At 35.7% G+C, this 16,331-nt stretch overlaps 1 protein-coding gene and 1 long non-coding RNA gene across 2 annotated transcripts; one reads left to right on the top strand and one right to left on the bottom strand.

The window, feature by feature from the left end:
- Positions 1-7,510: 7,510 nt before the first annotated feature.
- On the bottom strand, positions 7,511-10,047 carry LOC110916474. The gene is made up of 4 exons (XR_002579785.2): positions 9,706-10,047; positions 9,560-9,605; positions 7,923-8,034; positions 7,511-7,823 (listed from the first exon to the last, which is right to left on the bottom strand). It is a non-coding gene; the product is annotated as an uncharacterized LOC110916474 (long non-coding RNA).
- A 1,110-nt stretch (positions 10,048-11,157) lies between these two features.
- LOC110915013 (calcium uptake protein, mitochondrial) lies at positions 11,158-15,408 on the top strand. Its single transcript, XM_022159633.2, has 7 exons — positions 11,158-11,603; positions 11,741-11,808; positions 12,969-13,192; positions 13,305-13,388; positions 13,512-13,725; positions 14,244-14,540; positions 15,002-15,408. The coding sequence occupies exons 1-7, from the start codon at positions 11,261-11,263 to the stop codon at positions 15,164-15,166; spliced, it is 1,395 nt and encodes a 464-aa protein (XP_022015325.1). The 5' UTR covers positions 11,158-11,260; the 3' UTR covers positions 15,167-15,408.
- The last annotated feature ends 923 nt before the right edge of the window (positions 15,409-16,331 follow it).

Here is a 16,331-nt window from a genome sequence, read left to right as displayed (position 1 = left end):
TGTTACTGGCACCTGAACACGGGGCCGTGTCCAGACTGCCAGTAACATAAATTTTTGCTTTTAACACCATGTTACACATTCAATCAACCTAAAAATCTATTTTTGGGACACATTGAGGACAATGTGTAATTTAAGTGTGGGGGGATGCTAAAACCTTGAATTTTGCAAGTCATAATAACAAGCCTTACACAAAACTCTATTGGAACCGCTAATCACCCCAAATTTTTTCAAAATTTTTTTATTTTTTACTTGTCTAAAGTTTAAGTTGGGAATTCTAAGACTAACAAGGTTATATTTTTACAAGTTTACAACCGATAGCGTCGTGATAAAAAGAACCAACATAAGAAAATTATGAAACAGCATGACAAGCTTAGTTAAAATTCGATTATATATACTCGATCACATAAAAACCCATTCCCACAACAGTGAGTTTTGAGCCTTTATTGAGCACACAAATATACATCTTTACGCTAAATGCTCATTTTTCGTTTCTTGTGTGAATAGCCGCTTGGTTCTTACGACTCTAGAACTTGCCACGACAATTCATTCCCGGTCCTTACCAACTTAAACCCAAGTAAGTAAATGATGGAGGCATTAGGACTAACCCTTTTTCTTTCAAAACCATTATTTTTATTTTTCTTTTCACCTACCCAAAAACTCCCCCTAGTTAGCCCCTTTGACCCTAAACCTTTTCGTTTCTTAACCCCAAAACCCTTTTTACCCACCAAAAACTTTTTTTTTTATTTTTACCCTTTATTTTAGTAACAAGCTCAGTTTTCGTGTGACTAAAAAAAATATTTACAATGAAGTTAGAAATAAACAAACAAAACTCCTCAAACAAAAGCTTGTTTGAAGAAATACTTCATTAAAAATAAAAAGTCACAAAAACAAAATGTTTTACGAAAACCGACGCTTTTTACGACTTTCGCCCTTTTCTACTAACCACTAACCCAGCTACCCACCTTTAGCCCAAGCCTAACCCTTCACCCAAAAAGTCCTCTTGATATTTACAAAGGTATAAAGTTAAAAAGGAGGAGGATTGATTGCTTGGCAAGCTTATGGTAGGAATAAGTTCCATGCCGCTCTCGAGTGATTCACTAAAAATACACCTTCGGCCGAGTGTGAGTGATTTCTCCCGTGAGGTATGTGAACTTGTATATAAATGGAATTTTAGAAAGGTATGTTATGCCTTAATAAATAATTTACCTTGTGAAAAGTTTTTAATAAATCATGACGAATAGGATTGTAAATAAATAAAAATAAAACCCAATAAAGATCTTGGATTCCCGACACTCTATGACAAGCCAAAACCTTCTCTTCTACCCATTCCATTTGGGAGTGTAAGCCACATATTAAAGAGTTTTGCTTGAGGACAAGCAAAAGTTCAAGTGTGGGGATATTTGATGTGTGTAAAATGCAACATATAAATTACATCAAATGAGGCATAAAACTAACCCTTTTTAAGTACTAATGTTGGAAAAAGTGTGTTTTTGTCTTCCTTTTGTATTTTCAGGATTAAATGAGCTCAAATTAACAAAAGAATAAAAAAGGCAGCTAAATCTAACATAAATACAAGAAAAGGAACAAAAGTGGATTGCCCGACCCCTCAACAGCATCCTCCCAAGCAAAACAAAGAAGGCAGAAGACTGAACACGCCCCGTGCTCAGCGAGCACGGGGCCATGCCCAAGAAGCAGCAGAAAAGACAAACCTGTAGAAGCTTCTATTGCTCACCACGGGGGCGTGTCCAAAGTACTGCAGGCGCATTAATTGTAATTGCGAATTACAATTAATGAGGAGAGATAGTGTCAGACGGGCACGGGGCCGTGCCCAGCGAACACGGGGCCGTGTCCAGGCCTCTGTTCAGCCTATAAATAGGAGTGCTTGGCTTCATTGCAACTCATCCCTTGGCACACCACCTCTCTCACACTTCATCCACCACCCACCACCATCACAACACCATCATCCACCACCATCATCCATTGTCCATCATAGAGTGTGTGAGTCGTCTCGGGATCCAAGATTGATCGTAAGAGTTCTTGACAATCAAGGCCATGTTTGCCTAAGTCTCTTACATCACTTGGTGAAGACAAGTGTTTAGTATAATACTTTTTATTTTTAATCTTTTGCACTTTTTATTTGGTTTTGTATTAATGACTTTAATAACTAGTTTCTTATGTTGAAGGTGACTTTTCCTTATCGTTTGTCCGTGGTGTCTTGGCATTATTTTACGGTCTATATAAAATAAAAGATTTTCACCATTCATATCTCCACGGTCTATGTGGAGGTCTGTTGGCTACCTGGTCGGGGGTTAAAGGAACGGTTTGGTAAGGGTCTTGCCCTTATTCAGCGTTTAGAGGTCCTGCAAGGGACCTGGGTCAAATTTAGCAGGATCTCCTTCAATACCCAAAGGTATTGGATGGCGGGGATCCAAACTCTTTGACCCCCTCATAAGTAAACTACTATTAATACTATAACCCGGCTATTTAGGACTGTATCCCTGCTAATTCAGACTACTTAGTCGAGGGTAACGTCACCTCCAAAAGAGGGACCTACCATAATTTGCATTAATAACTTGATTCATTATCTTTCAATAATCCGACCCTTTAGGATTGTATCCTTGCTGACTCAAACTACTGGGTTGAGGGTAACGTCGCCTTCAAAAGAGGGGCCTACTACAATAACCAAGATAATCTCTTAAACAAGTGCAAAAGTGCGAAAATAATCAAAGGTTATACTAATACACGAGTCGGGTCCAAGTGATTCATCTTGTCTATCTGTTTTTATTTTTATTTTATTTTTCAGCATTTAGTTTTATTTTCTTAGTTTAAAAATCTTTTCTAATATTTTGATTTGATTAGACGTTGAGGATAAACCGGTACTAAAAGCTCTTGTGTCCTTGGACGACCTCGGTATCTTACCAACACTATACTACGTCCACGATGGGTGCACTTGCCCATATGTGTGTTTAGTGTTAGTAAATATTGTGTTTTATAAATTTAAAACTTGGCTAAAAAGTGTAAAAGGGGCTTAAAATATACATCCAAATTATAACACACTTCACGCACATCATTAAGTTATCAAACAAAACAGATTAAAACGGGTTACGTAGATTTTGTAGCCACAATCCGGCATATGATCCCATACCCGACCAAGCGGTAATAATTTACCGTATCCCAAGCCCATACAGGGAAAATAGGTTAAGAGTATTTACCTGAGCTAATACTTGTCTTAATATGCAAGGTTTATAAATAACTCAGCCGTTAATCAATTCACTAAGGTAGATAGCAATTTACTGGAAGGCTCTAGTCTAAAATGATGGTATAAATAACCAATTAGAATGCTAACGGGTCCTATTCAAGTCATAGACTTAGACCGGTTAACTTAAAATATTGAAAACGGTACGATACGCTTGATTAAGCGATGACTGGAATAGAATGTAGTTTAAACCCAACAAGTACTAAGACTTGTATAATATGGGTAAACAAATAACATTCTGGAATTTGAAGTAAAAATGATAAGGTTTGACCCGTTTCGGTAACGTGGTATGGGTTCTCTGTAAGGGTGTGGGTTGTCTAATATATCCTGAATTGCCTTGTTGTCATTCCACCGTGGGTCTAAAGGGTTCAGTGTTGTATACTGCTCTATAGGGTTTGGTGCGGGAATTCTAGGGATCTTATTGGGGTCAAATGCTGGGATTGGGAATTGGTCCTCCTGATTCTGTTCCAGTTCCATTGGTTGGTCAGGGAATAGGGGTAGAAGTTGTGGTTCAGCTACTTGGTTAAGATTAGGGTCTGCTGCTGTATTTGCTAACATGTGGAAATCAGCTAATTGCCTATCAAGTTTCTCCTCCCATAATGGTCTAGCTTCCTGGTTTTGGGTATTCCTTTCTCTATTAGCTATTGCTCGCTGTTGTTGGAGTTTTTTCATTCTTTTCCTCCTTTCATGAGCTCCTCTACTAAACCAACCTCTCTTTTTAGGGGGGAATGGTTCCTCAGATTGGGCTTTGAACATAAAGATTCCTTCCTCAAAATCAGCGGTGTAGCCTGAGGTTGGCTGAGATGAGGTTCCTTCATTCTTTGGAGAATGAGGTAATTGACGGTAGGCGTCAGAGGTACCTTGCTCACTCATACTGTAAACTAGAAATTGTCAAATAACACAAAATAATAACACACATATTTACACAGAATCACATAAGTTATTTCCTAACACAATTGGTTAAAATTTAGGTATTAGGAGAACACCTAAATGGCTTAAACCAGTGGCTTTGGCTCTGAGACCACCTTTTGTCGCAACCCCCGACCCCTACCCTGGGAGCGGGAGCCGCGAGACACAGAGCGGGTGGTATCGGTGTTTGTTAATTTGGCAGCGGAAATGAGACATCAGGATCGTAGTTAGGAAATAAATCTCAGAGTTTCAAAACACCAACTTTTTATAATAAATAAATGGGATAAAAACCCATGTTTCATTGATAATACATTTATAAGGATAAACCGTAATTATTGAAAACATAATCTCCTTTTTATTTAGGTAACTTTTATAGCCACTTCTTTAAGCTTTCAGTGCTCCATAACTGGCTTCTTATAGTTTCACATTAAGTTACCTGTAACGCGTTTTAAAAAGATTTTATCAGCAAGAAATACTGGCGAGTGCATCCCAGTTTAATCAAAACAAGCTTTTATAACTTTACAGTATTGAGAGCGATTACAATGTTCATGTCTACCAATATACTCATTCAGTATTTGTCATGTTGGCAGTTCATGTGGTCATATTACTATTGGCTAACTCGTCGTCCAATAGTAATGCTTTACTAGTAGTGTATACAAAACCCCACATACCGACAACAATTGTAGAATACATAGACTCAATCACTGTAAGTATAACTGAAAATATTTGAGGTTTTGTAAAAACGGTTTGGTAGAAAAAGAGAATGACTCACTTTGTTGACTTAGGTATTTCTATAGCTTCCTGTCGGTGTTCCTGGTTATTTTCTATTAAAAACAAACAATGCACACGTGTTAGTAAAATAACCCAAATCACATTAGCCTTACAACACGAGACAAAACTCCAACGAACTTAGTCAGTCAGAGCCTCGACATATGTTACGGAGTCCTAGATCAATCGGGTAGGGTAACGAATTAGTGATCGGGGGTTAAAATACTTACAACGTGACAGAGCTTCGTGTTTTAGGGGTATAATACCGAGCAGCGTTTAGCTATTATAGGGGCTGAGAGAAGAAAAGAATTGAACGATTTGAACGGAGGCTGGATGCCTCCTTTTATACTTAAATTCGCCACTGGCTCGCGCCCCGCGAGCCAGGCCTAGCTACGGCTAGGTCTGGTTAGTCACCAGTATAGGCTTGCCGTGTGTTGTGCCACGTGGCACGTTGAGTTTTTGCCAGATAGCTCTCGGTCGCACCCCGCGACTCACCTTGTGAACTTGGTCGCGGCCCGCGAGTGACATGTATTTCTTGTTTTATTTGATTTTTATAAAAAATAAGGTTAGACGAGTTTAATTTATCGTATAGGAGGTATATTAGGAGCGTTTTATGAGGATTGTTATATCCGGCCTCCACCCCTTTCTTTTTCTTTTCTTTTATATACTTTAAAAAGTTGACACTTTAGCCCCTAGACTTTGTTAACTCACCTAACATTAGTTTTCTAACTTAGTTTGATGCTTTCCCTTGTATATTTCATGGAAATTAATGGAACTGACTTATATTGTTTATAAGTTAACATCTTTAAATTACGAAATTAATAAAAGAAAGGTAACGATAACAGAATTTAGCATTTTTATTTATAAACACTTCGGATTCGGTTTACAAACGTGTTGGGTTTTTCTATGATCCATTTTTTCGCGGATGTTACATGTGCAAAAACTGATTCTGATTCAGTGTTTGATTTTATGACTGTTGATGGAGTGAAACTGAAGCATTGAAGCAACAACAATAATATCTTTAACCCCTTCAATTTTTAAACGTAGAGCATTGAAGTTGTTCTTACTCACTGCACCAGCAACATAGACTCTGAATCCACCGACCTTCTTTATATGGGTACCGAACAAAGAACCGAAGAACACAATTTTAAATGAAAATCAAGAAATTAAAAGATAAAGATGACGTAATAGAAGAAGACGGTTGGTAGGTGTAATTTGGCAGTGGTGATATTGAAGACTTAATTCATGGGTGTATTGAATTTGATTGATAAAGTATTGATCAGAGAAGATGGTTGGTAGGTGTAATTTGGGAAGGGCAATAAATACTATAAAATTTCAAAAAAAACTCTCAGCTAATGGATGTTTCTAACCTAGTTAGACATTTGAATGAAAGTGGCAAAATGTTGCAAAAGTGATGGACAATATGGTTAAAGTATTGATCGAAGATGGTTGGTAGGTGTAATTTGGGAAGGGCAATAAATACTATGAAATTTCAAAAAAACTCTCAGCTAATGGATGTTTCTAAACTAGTTAGATATTTGGATGAAAGTGGCAAAATGTTGCAAAAGTGATGGACAATATGGTTAAAAAAAAGTAATTTTGAACGAAAATGATAAACAAATTCAAACCTCAAGATTTTGACAATTTACTAAAAAGAAAAAGAAAATGCAAATAAGCAAAATCTGTGGGAGGCGGCCGTTAGTATTCTTGTTCGTGGGCCATCAGGAATTCTTCTGTGGGCTGATCACTTGATTTTAGTTCATGCCCATCAATTTGTAAAATGATAAATATCTAGTATTTCTCGGTAGTTTTCTTTCCTAACTAGAAACCAATTAAATTGAGTGACATATTTATTTAATTCACATACTCCCCAAACAAGTTAATTTACCCAAGTTACATATTTGTAGTGGCCAATTACGGGCATGTTTGGCTAAGCTTTTCCAACCAATTTATTGGTTTATTGACTTATCAAAAAGCCAATAAGGAGTTTTTAATGTTTGGCAAATGGAAAAATGCTTTTTAAAATGGTTTTTTGATATGAAGGAAAATGAGTTTTTGAAAAGTTAAGAGATTGTGACTTCTTGATCAGCTTATAGCTTTTCAAACAACAAATTATCAATATACCCCTTATTTTTTAACAACCCCTTATGAAAGAATGTCCCTTTTAGTTATTTACATCAATAAGCCAAGCCAAACACTTTTTAAAAAACAACTTATTGACTTATTGGCTTTTCCCACCACATAAGCTAATCCAAACACTTTTTTTAAAAAACTCCTTTTCAAAAAGTCATTTTCCCAAAAATCCTTTTTAACTCTAATAAGCTTAGCCAAACATGCCCTAATTTTACTTGATTATATGGACAATTTACACAAAAGATTAATCATTCCAATGGTTTTATATTTTATTTTATTACTGTTACTATTGTCTTTAGTTTAAGAAATAGTATACGAACGAATGAGTGATATAAGAAAAACAAAAAAAAAATTATGAGCTCATAGAATTATGATACGTGACATAACCAGTTACCTATTTATTAAGTATAAATATATAAATGTCTGAATAATTAACCGTTTGGATGATTAACACGTCTTTCTTTTACCTTGAATTGAATTGGTCAAGATTCCATGCATCTAAAACCGTAATAATCATACAACCACACCAAAATATTAAATTTAGTGATAAAACTATTATTAGTGTCCGCCGCGTTGCGACGGGGTTCTGTGTATTACATAAAGTGTGGCAGTTTAAGTTACGGTTGACGTCTTCTGGCACTTCATGTTCACTCTAAAGAGCAGCACGGGGATGTTCTCAAAAAACTTGGCGTCTACCATTTACATTGCTAGGATCCAAGATTCAAATTTAGAGTGAAGTTATCGGGTGATGACTTACCTGTAGCAAGATTAAAACAATTGAGTGGAAGGATTTAACATAGTATTTCACTCTAAAAGGCTTAGATAATAATTCACTATCTTAGTAAAGAGTTATAACCTTTTCACAAAAACCCGAAGGCCTTTATCTGGATAATCTGCTTCATAAGTCTCCCCTAGCAATGGATTAAAAAGTTTGCTTCTTCTTTCTTAAGTAGATGCATAACCGAACACTGCAAATGCAGCCACAATCAAAATCCGTATAAGGTTGTTACCCTAAATAAGAAGTCTGAAGCAGAGCATCTCAGAGTCATTCATGCAAATAATAAGATAGCACAGCAAAAACACGTATATATTCAACTTAGTTTGGGGGATAAAGAACATAAAATATAGAGTTTGATAAAGTGACTATAGGGAGCTAAATTGACTTAAATCTCCATTTTTCCACTTTCAAGATATTTAGTGGCTGGTAAAATGCTTGTATGCTAGTGAGCACGTATGAGTAGAGATGAGCCGGTACTCATTCGGTACCGGTACCTAAAAAGGGGGAAAAGGTGTACCGGTACGGTAACGGTATTTACCGATGTTTTACCCGTAAATACCGGTACCGTATCGGTATCGGAAAACGTGGAAAATGGGAACCGGTGCCGGTACCAAATATACCTGGTACGTACCGGTTCGGTACGGTACGGTACGGTACCGGTACCAAATGCTCATCCCTATGTATGAACATACCTATGAACTATAAAGTGTTATGAAGTATCGCATCTCACGACCAAGCTGCACGAGAATTTTTTCGTTCTCTTCAACTGTATGGGAGAATATTGTACCTCCAGGGAGTTCCACATAGACCACACTAAATTTGCCATCAAATTGATTGCGTAACAATCTTCTTCCCTCCAAACCATTGTCGCCCACAAAGATTATATCAACTTTAATGATTTTAAAGTATTCGTCAGCAATTTGCTTTATTGTTATGCTTTACATAAGACAAACATTTCAAAAGCTCGTACTTTGTCTATATAAATCAACTCACTTTTTAACACCATAAACTTGAATCCCAAGTTTTCAACAACAAAACTGAATGCATCCTTAACAGATGCTTTGTTTGAAGAAATTGGGATAGCCTGCAATAAGGCAGTTTCATGTTGACCACTATCTGAAAAATAATACTATAAAAAAGTTTTATTTGATTATAAATGCATTTGGTATAAAATAAAAGCTGAACAACATACATAAGCTTTCAATAACTCATGGGTGAATTGATTATATTAAAGGTAATATGAGTTGCAACACCGTTAATCGTATGAAAGGTAAATGTTGCAAGAAGATACTGAATTTGAAGAGTATAGTGGTTAAAGTGAACGAACTTTACAAAGAAGAGTGTATCTAATATTTGTGATTTTGGTTCGAATCAAGCAGTTATATCAATTAAAACAACCAAAACATATTCATAGGCAATAACCATAAGATAAACCCTGACCCTCAATTTTGGGAAACAGAGCTTCCAAATTACAATAATTTGTTTATATGGATCATAACATTACATTAGGCATATGTAATATGTACATTGCATTTTAGTCGTTCATAATTGTAAAACCACACAACTTAACAGAACACATAACTATCTAAATCAATTAGCCTACTGTTGCTAATACAAAAACTCATTTACATAAACATAAACAATGAAAAATATATGTAGATTGCCTCATATAAAATGAAAATGATGACGAAAGAGAGAGGGAGAGAGAGATGTACCTTAAACAAAGACATTGGTTGAAGGTTCAGGTTGTGGTCTTTGCGGCTGATTGGTGGCAAGTTGTTAAGTAAAGGGGAAATTAGTAGAGGAAGTAACAGGCATAAAGAAAAAAAGTGAGGATGGATTAGCGACGTAGAAACCCTACCTGTTCAAAAGGGGGCAATAAATTCAGATCTCACTTTCACCTTCAACTCACATCCTCTTGCCCTAATCCTACTGTCACCGTCTTCACTCACCACCACCCAATCGGAAAATCAACCATGACATTTCCAGCGACTATCGCCGCTGCTACGCCGCTCAACCTATCCTCTTCCTTCGTTGTCAAAACGATCATAACTCTTTAGCTATCATGCGCCTGTTCTTGCGATTCATACTCCGTTTGCTCAATCATAAGGTGGAGGATGTAGTTTGCGGTGGTTTGCAGCGGTGATGCGGAGAGAGGTCCATCTTTCTCTCTCTATTCGTGTGTACCAGCAACAGATGCTACATGTGGCATAGTTAGAAAAGTTGGTTTCAAAAACCAGGGTACAACCCACAGATTTCCAAAAACCACCATACAACTAATATTGCATTATGTACAACCTCTATTGCACAGAAATGTTGAAAATTAGAGCAACTAATATTGCATTATGTACAACCTCTATTGCACAGAAATGTTGAAAATTAGAGTATTATATAATTATTGGGATTAAAGACCATTAAGAGTAAAGTAGGGCTCATGCAAGTATGCAACACATGGATCATATACCTTCTAACTTAAGAAACTGAATTTCTCAACAAAGTTAGATATGAGGGTGTTTGTGCTTCCTTCTCAAAAACAACTTATTAACTTATATAAGTCATAAGTTAGAATTTCTAACTTTTCAAAAACAACTTTTTTAACACACAAAATCAACTTAAATAAGTTAAACCAAATACTATAAAAACAACTTATTAACTTTTATAAGTCAATAAGTTATAAGTTGCTTCAAAATAAGCTAACCCAAACACCCACTATATTTACAATTACAATCTTGCTTAAAAATCCTCAACCGTAATATTAAGAAACATGTAAGGGTTCCTTTACAACCAACATTTTATTTTGAGTTAAATGTTATTTTATTCTATGTGGTTTGGGCTATTTTGACAGATTAGTCCAAAGGTTTCATTTTTCGCCTATGAGTCCAAAAAGGTTTCACCATTGTCATTTTAATCCACTGTGTTAACTTCATCCATTTTTTGTTAACGAGAAAGCCAATTCAGTCATTTTATATGTAATTCTGTTAACTAGGAGGGCAATTCGGCCATATAAAATGACCGAATTACCCGTCTCGTTAACAGAAATAATGGATGAAGTTAACCAAGTGGACTAAAATGATAACGGTGAAACCTTTTTAAACCCACAAACGAAAAATAAAACCTTTTGACTAAAGTGGTAAAACCCAAACAACATGGACTAAAATAACATTCAACTCTTTTATTTTTATAAAGTACAAGAAAATGAAATAAGAAAATCCCAAACACCCTCTTGTAATTATTATCATCCATATTTATCTCGTAAATCAATATTATGATCCGAAAAAGGAAAAGGAAAACAGGCAAAGCCAAAATTTTCTGTGGGTACGGTACGGACTACGGAAAAGGCCTCGTTTTAAGGCGCAACATGACGGTTATTTCTCAAAACAACAACTCTCACCTCACCTTCACCAACATCCACCGTCATGTCTTCTCTCCGGCGATCTACTCCGTCCATCCACCGCCACATCCGATCACTCTCCTCTGCATCCTCTTCGTTTATCGCCGCACCAATCACCACCACCACCACCGGTTCCAATTCCAATTCCTACAACCAAAACCCTAACTTATTACGGTGGATTTCCGCCGCCGTCGCCGGCACCGGAATCGGCGTCGGAGTATCTCTTTACTGGTGTTATCCTTCGGAATCTTCTACGCATGCGGTTAAATCGGTTATGAGCTTTGCTGATTGGTTGACCGCAACCGTTGACGATGTGAAGAAGTCGTACGAAGGTCAAAGTTTGTCAAGTTCTAACTTCTTCATTAGAGGTGAATGTTTTATGGAATTGAATTATTGAATTAGCGTTATATTGATTGCTTTCTTATGTAGACGTATAATTTATATGAATTAGGGCTTCTTGTCAAGTTTTTGCGTTGATCATTGATTTCTTTTGATGCGAAAACAGATGCGTTGAGGAGAAGGATCTTCTTCAACTATGAGAAAAGATTGAGGTCGTTAAGTCCGCCTGAAAAGGTAATGAAAATGTTTTGGTTGCTGTTGAAATTTTTTACACAACATTACATCTGATGTAATTACCATCTGAATTTGATGAAGAAATGCATGCAGATGCATAGAATTCTTAGAAGATTATAGGATTTGAAGAAATATGGGCTAGTGTGTGAAACTGTGTGTAAATGAGGGAGGATGAGATGGAATACATTTATTCTTTTGAAACTATGGCCAATGTGTGACTGTGTGAGCTTTGATAAGAAAGGAATTGTATCACTTGGGGTGTTTGGAATTTGGATGGGTGTTCACCAAATAATTATTGAAATGTAAAGAATCAGATGAGGAGTTGGTTAACTTGTTTTTTTCTGCAGTTCTTTAATGATTATTTTGATCATGAGTAATCTATAAATCAGGATCAAGATAATTTTTTGCCAAAAAAATCAAGAATGATTGCTGCCAGTTCACTTTAGATGATGCACATTGTAATGCCCTATATTGTACATGGCTTTTGTCATAGCTGCTGTAATGCAACAGGAATTTGACAAAATTGGGTTTAGCAAGGATTGAGTTATTCTGATACCATCATATACTTGTAACTTTTTAGTTTTTGACCATATACTCTTAGGTGTTCCTTGCATCACAATGCATGAGTGCAGTTGACAAGGGATATTTGTATTAGTTATTTTTCCCTTTTATTTTCTACTTAGTATCTGGTAGGAAAAATGTAATTGTATCAATGTAAGATTCATCATTTTTATATCGTTCCAAGTCTTCCATTTTCCAAGCCTTTTGCGTGTTTCGCTGCAGGCACACGCGCAACTGGTCTTGGTTCTAGCATAATTGTGGTGGACATGGTTCCAAAGGTCTTACATTTTAATGATTTTGGATTTTATTATATGTTATGTATTTGTGTAGTGCACGAAAGCGTCATTGAGCAATTGAATCTCAGGTCTTAAGTTCCAAACTTGTGAGATAAGAGCTTAAAGTAGTATGGTTATCATTAGATGAGTTTTTCATCTGTGAACTTTACCAAGTGATTGAATTTTATTATATGTTATTATGATGTCTCCCTTTATTGTATCTAAAGATGAACCAATGTAAAAAATATATCAACACTTAATGATTTTTGTAGACTTTAGTTGTGACTTGTGTGGTCAAACACTGAAACCTTGTTTTGTTTGAAGGTCTTTGAGTATTTTGCATCAGTCAAGAATAGTGAAGGGGAAACTCTTATGACACCTGGAGATTTGATGCGTGCTATTGTTCCTGTTTTCCCTCCGTCTGAGTCGAACCTTGTAAGAGAAGGATATCTTAGAGGAGAAAGGCTGCCAGGGGAGTTGCATTGTGCACCTTCACAATTTTTCATGCTTTTTGATGTAAACAACGATGGCCGCATATCCTTTAAAGAGTGAGTTATATTGCATCTCATGAAATATATCTATGTTCTTTTCATTTTTTATACTATTAGGTCATCTTGTTCTTCATTAGTGGCATACTGACATCCTTTTTTTTGTTCACAGGTATATATTTTTTGTTACAGTACTCGCCATACCTGAGTCCAGCTTTTCAGTGGCTTTCAAAATGTTTGACATTGACAATGATGGGTAGGTTTCTATTGCAACTTTAATCTTTTTAAGTATGCTACTATAAAAACACGTTGACTGGTTTTATAAATTGTTGTCTTGAACCTTTTTTTTTCTAAATTGGGAGCTATATTTTCTTTTCAGAGAGATAGATAGAGAAGAATTTAAAAAAGTAATGGCGTTGATGCGAAGTCATAATAGACAAGGGTCTTTTAATAAGAGGGGACATCGCACTGGACTTAGGATTGGAGATCGTGTAGAAAATGGAGGACTGGTGCACTACTTCTTTGGTGAAGATGGCAACCAGCGACTGCATCATGATAAATTTGTTCAGTTTTTAAGGGATCTCCATGATGAGGTATGCACTTGTATTACAAGCTACATCTGACGTATCATGTGACTTGTTATCTTTGAAAATGGTTCTCATTTACAGTTCTTTTTATATAGTTGTTACGGTCATCTTTTCACTGTTCAATGTCATTATTTGCGAGAAAAATCAGAAAATAGATCATTGGATATGTTTACTTTTAAATTACAGTTCAATGTTTAAAAGAGGTTTGAGTCAAGATGGTTCGTTTTCTAATATGGGTCTAGGTTGGGTTGACCTGAAAAAACTTTTTTATGTTCATTTGTGTTACTTTTTAATGAAGTACACTTTGGTTGACCTTCAACCCAGTTAAAACTTCCTTTCTAGTTTAGAAAACCCTATTGGACTTGGACCTAATTTGACCTGTTTTAGGCAAAATGTAATCTGAAACGATCCATTTGTGAATAAATAAGGTACAATGTAAGCATGTTAAATTAGAATTTCTCTATTTTTACGGTTTTATTTTTATTGTATTGATTATAATGCTGTGTTTCTTTCGCATTGTGTAGATGATAGGGTTGGAGTTCTCGCATTATGATTTCAATTCGAGTGGTGCAATACCAGCCAAAGATTTTATGTTGTCAATGGTTGCATCTGGTGATATACGTCATATGAACAAATTGCTTGACCGTGTGGATGAAATAGATAAGGAGCCTGATCTTAAAGATATACGCATTACGTTTGAGGAATTCAAAAACTTTGCAGAATTACGTAAAAAATTGCAGCCGTTTTCTCTAGCCCTTTTCAGCTATGGGCAAGTCAATGGGTTCTTGACAAGAAATGATTTTCAACGAGCAGCTTCCCATGTAAGGCAGCCCTTTAATTATTTCACTTATTCAATAATTACTGTTATCTAGTGTGAGGGCTTTTGCATAAAATAATAAGATACTGCACTAATTTCTAATTCTAGGAAGTAGCAAGCAACTAAGAAAATTATCTTAAATAGCAACAAGTTCTCTGTTTCTTGCAATAATAGGCATTTTACCTGACAGTTTAGCAAGTCAGTTTGTATTTTGTTGTATTTTTTTTCTTTGTTTTTTAGTTATTTATTACTTTTATTTGGATAACTGATACTTATTAGCAATATTACTAGAAAGTTTATATCAAAGAAAAAGAAAACGAAAATGCAGACATGCAAAAATTACCTGATTAACTGTAATCCGGTCCGGTTGACCTGTTCCTCTTTTGGTCAAACTTTTTCTATTCGACCCGTTTTAGATTAAAAAAAACTTACATGTTGAATAAAGTTTGAGTTGGTTGTATGCAGGTATGCGGTGTATCACTGAGTGACAATGTAATAGAGCTGATATTTCACCTATTTGATGCAAATCAAGATGGTCATTTATGTTCCGATGAGTTTTTACGCGTTATGCATAGACGAGAAAAAGAAACGGCTCAACTCACTAACTCAGGAATCATGAAGGTGTACTAAGCAAACACTCCATTTTGAAGATATACACAGCACAAGCCATATGTAGTTAATTTCTGCTGGTTTTCAAACCCGAGAATTTGGCAGGCATTTGTGTAGTTCATCGTTTGGTATTGTATCTTCTATTCTTCTATTATGTCACTCAAAACTCCAACTAGAAATGTATAGTCGGATAAGTTGTTACTTGCTATAATATGTCGCCTGTGTGATATTTAGACTTGCTAGTGGCAGGACTTGAGAATCTTTTTCCATGGGTGCGAGGCGCGAGTAACTTTTAAGGATTGTATGCCCTAGCTATATATTATATTTTATCGGTTCGTAACGGGTCGATCAGGTCCGGTCATGTTAAAAAAAGGATGATCAAACTAAACTTCATATAATCAACAAAACTTGTCAAACGTCATTACAAACATATTTAAAGTTGTTCACTATGGGTTTTAAATTTTTGAAATAAATATTCATAACATGTGAGATTTTTCTATTCAAGTCTTTTTCAATATAATATATACAACTATTGCTTATTGTCGTTGCCAATCCGATTACGCAAGTTGGACTCAATGATTGGTGTTTCTTTGTTGAAACCATTAATTTTACAAAACTTGATAAACCATCCAAATTGACAAATTGTGTATTCGCTTTCACATGATTAATGTAGGCCGCAAGTTGAATTGGAAGTTTTTTTATTGGTTTCATTGAAATCATATGGATACATCTAGGTTAGTCTTAGTAGTTTTAGATTGTCAAACCTATCAAAACTATCACATGGACTCAAGCTGCTCATACAAACAAATAAGTCCGATGCTACCTCGTTAAAACGCTTACAAAACTCGTGTTTGCATATCTAGAACCACATTGGAGCCATCATATTCATAATAGTGTTGATATGTGGTGTTTGTTTTTCTTTTTGGCCACTTTGGGTTAGTATATTCATCATCCATATTTTTCATTTCAAGTTCATACTTGTCACAAAAAGAGTTAACCTTCTCAAACAACTCATTAAACCTTCCAATTTAAACTTTTCAAGTTGGCTTTTGGTGGAAGAAACCAATGAAGCCACATTCAACAAATCTTGCTCCTTTCTTTGAAGACATTGGGACAATGTGTGTGTGATGTCTAGAATATGAAACATCAAGTGTATATGTATTTTTTTTTCATATCCTCTTGAAGT

Source organism: Helianthus annuus, chromosome 16, assembly GCF_002127325.2.
Source record: "Helianthus annuus cultivar XRQ/B chromosome 16, HanXRQr2.0-SUNRISE, whole genome shotgun sequence".
In the NCBI taxonomy this organism is placed as follows: Eukaryota; Viridiplantae; Streptophyta; class Magnoliopsida; order Asterales; family Asteraceae; genus Helianthus; species Helianthus annuus.
Note: the sequence above shows the minus strand (reverse complement) of the source record. Positions and strands in the feature narration are given on the sequence as shown.